General features: G+C 42.3%; 1 protein-coding gene across 1 annotated transcript; it reads left to right on the top strand.

The window, feature by feature from the left end:
• The first annotated feature begins 1,985 nt into the window (after positions 1 to 1,985).
• On the top strand, positions 1,986 to 3,080 carry LOC117707369 (TD and POZ domain-containing protein 5-like). Its single transcript, XM_034500802.1, has one exon. The coding sequence runs from the start codon at positions 1,986 to 1,988 to the stop codon at positions 3,078 to 3,080; it is 1,095 nt and encodes a 364-aa protein (XP_034356693.1).
• Positions 3,081 to 3,354: the final 274 nt, after the last annotated feature.

Here is a 3,354-nt window from a genome sequence, read left to right as displayed (position 1 = left end):
AGCTGGACCTTCACCTGTATGTTATTCTCATATATCTGTTTTCAATGTATGTAGAAGAATTCATTCTGCACATTCTCTATAGGATGCTGAGTAAGACAACACACTTTTATTTTTCTTTTATTGGATATTTTCTTTATTTACATTGCAAATATTATCCCCTTTTTAGGTCTTCCCTCTGGAAACCCAGTATCCCCTTTCCCTCCCCTCCCCTTTATGTGGGTGCACCCTCCCTCAAACACCAGCCTTTCCACCCTGGCATTCCCCAACACTGGGGTATCAAACCCCCACAGGAACAAGAGCTGCTCCTCCCAGTGATGTCCAATAAGGCATCTTCTTTGCCATAAATGTGGGTGGAGCCATGGGTCCCTTTACCTGTACACGTTGGTTGGTGGTCCAGTCCAGGGGAGCTCCTGGGGATCTGACTGGTTGACACTTTTGCTCACCCTTCTGCAACTCCTCCATCAGGGACCCAGCATTCAGTCCAATGGTTTATCCTTTGAGTATAGGAAGGCTACTAATTGGCTTGAGTTAATTTTATATGCAGGCACTTTGCTGAAGTTGTTTATCAGGTGTTGTCTGGTGGAATTTTTGGGTCACTTAACTATACTATCATATCATCTGCAAATAGTGATATTTTGACTTCTTCCTTTGCAAATTGTATCCCCTTGACCTCCTTTTGTTATCTAGTTACTCTAACTAGAACTTCAAGTACTATATTGAATAGGTAGAAAGAGAGAGTGAGCAGCCTTGTCTAGTTCCTGATTTTAATGGGATTGCTTCAGGTTTCTCTCCATTTAGTTTGATGTTGGCTAGTAGGTTGGTGTATATTGCTTTTACTATGTTTAGGTACAGGCCTTGAATTTCTGATCTTTCCAAGACTTAACAGGAAGGGATGTTGAATTTTATCAAATGCTTTCTCAGCATCTAGTGAAATGATCATACGTTTTTTTCCTTTGAGATTGTTTATGTAGTGGATTGAGTTGATGGATTTCCATACATTGAACCATCCTTGCAACCCTGGGATGAAGCTTACTTGATCATCATGGATGATTGTTTTGGTGTGTTCTTGGATTCTGTTTGAGAAAATTTTATTGACTATTTTTGTGTCAAAATTCATAAGGGAAAATGATCTGAAGTTCTTTTTCTTTGGTATTTGTGTGGCTTTGGTATTACTGTAAATGTGGTTTCATAGAACAAAATGCATTGCATTCTTTCTGCTTCTATTTTGTGGAATAGTTTGAAGAGTATTGGTATTAGGTCTACTTTGAAGTTCTAATAAAATTCTGCTCTAAACCCAACTAGTTCTGGGATTTTTTTTTGTTGGGACACTTTTAATGATTTCAGTCATTCCTTTAGGGGTTACAGGACTGTTTAGACCATTTGCAGAAGGTACAAGCTACACTCAGAGACATCAAGACCAGCTAACACCAGAGATAACCAAATGGGGAGAAAATGCAGCACAGTTTAAATAAGAATGTTTAAAAATTTCCAAACTCTTACAAAGTAGTGAAAACTAGTTCCCATACACCTAAGATTCAATAAACAAACACACAGAAAGGCAGAGACAGCGAGAGACACAAACACACAGAGAGAAACGAGGGGGAGGCAGAGAAAGAGACAGACGGACAGAGAGAGAGAGAGAGAGAGAGAGAGAGAGAGAGAGAGAGAGAGAGAAATAGAGAGAGAGAGAAATAGAGAGAGAAGACAGAATGAGAAAGAGGGGGAAAGGAGGAGAGGGAGAGGGAGAGGAAGAGGGAGAAAGTTTTATAGCCACAGCAGATCTTTATTGTCTTCTGTAAAACAAATTGAAACTTAAAAATGTGCATAAAAACACAAGTTTTCAACATCATACAAGGGGGAATTTAGGAGAAATTTAAAGTAAAATCTAAAGTGTATCTCTAATTGTATCCTACATAATGAAGAGTAAATAACTTTTATTTTTTCTACTCAGATCACCTTCAATGTCCAAAGTACCTCTAGAAGAAATGTCATGGGACCTTGAAGCCATGAGCTGGGGCTACACACATATCAGTGTTCAGGAAATCTGTTACAAGTGGACAATTAGCAACTTTTCCCGTTGCATGGAGGGAATTATTGAAAAGATTACAAGCCCAGTGTTCTCATTAGGAGCCAGTGACGAAGTGGCATGGTGTTTGAGAGTACACCCAAATGGGGTTGATGAAGAAAGCAAAGACTACCTGTCACTTTTCCTGGTGTTAGTCAGCTGCCCAGAGAGACCAGTTTGGGCCAAGTTCCAGTTCTGGATCACAAATAACCGAAGAAAAAAATATCTAAATATGAAGGGCTCGAACGTTGTAAGCTTTCTGCATAACCAACACAGGGGATTCAAAAAGTTCTTCCTTCGAGGTCTCCTCTTCTTACATCAGCATTGGCTTCTCCCTGAAGACCAGCTCACCATCTGCTGCAAGGTGAGCATAGTAGGAGACTTCTTTAGCAAGCCTGGACAGAACATGACACCTGCAATCCAGGATCCAAGGCATGTGTTGACAGATGACCTACAGGAGCTGTGGGAGAAGTCCCTCTTCACAAACTGCTGCCTGTTGGTAGGTGGCTATGAATTCAGGGCTCACAAGGCCATCCTAGCAGCTCGCTCTCCAGTGTTCAGAGCCATGTTTCAACATAAAATGAAGGAGAGCCTAACAAACCGAGTTGAGATCCAAGACATGGATCCCCAAGTCTTCCAGGTGATGATAGACTTCATTTACAATGGGAAGGTGCCAGACTTCCACAGCTACTCCATGGCCACTGGTGTCCTGGCAGCTGCTGACAGGTATGGCCTGGAGGGCTTGCTGGTCATGTGTGAGGATTCCCTCAGCAAGAACCTCTCTTTGACGAATGCTGCACACACTCTCATCCTGGCTGACCTCCACAGCAGAAAGGAGCTTAAGGCTCAGGCCCTAAAGTTCATTGCACTTTATCCTTTTGAGGTTTCTGAGACCTCAGGATGGAAGTCAATGTTGGAGTCCCATCCCCACTTGGTGGCTGAAGCATCCCACTCCCTGGCTTCTGCACAGTGTCCTTTCTTGGAGCCATCACTCAAACGCCTAAAGAGATCTTAGAAGCTGGTCAGCTATGACCTACACCTGTCTTCCAACAGCAACAGCCACTGTTGTTATCAATGACTTCTGGTTAGACTATGGTATTGCTGGAGCATTTACAGTGAATTTGGGGAAAGGCAAAATGATGGCTCAGGAATCGAAACAGCTGTGAGATGTTAAAATGGTGGGTGGGAGAAGGGCAGCACTGGAGTTCGGAACATTCTACCTGATATCTACCCTGTCGATGTTCTAGTTTGATTTTTGTCTGATGACTTGGAAACTGGGATTCAGTGTA

Source organism: Arvicanthis niloticus, chromosome 4 (genome assembly GCF_011762505.2).
Source record: "Arvicanthis niloticus isolate mArvNil1 chromosome 4, mArvNil1.pat.X, whole genome shotgun sequence".
NCBI classification, from domain to species: Eukaryota; Metazoa; Chordata; class Mammalia; order Rodentia; family Muridae; genus Arvicanthis; species Arvicanthis niloticus.
Note: the sequence above shows the minus strand (reverse complement) of the source record. Positions and strands in the feature narration are given on the sequence as shown.

Bases quoted from the DNA above. Each gene is read 5' to 3' on its own strand.
- LOC117707369 (XM_034500802.1), top strand. From the start codon at position 1,986: ATGTCATGGGACCTTGAAGCCATGAGCTGGGGCTACACACATATCAGT.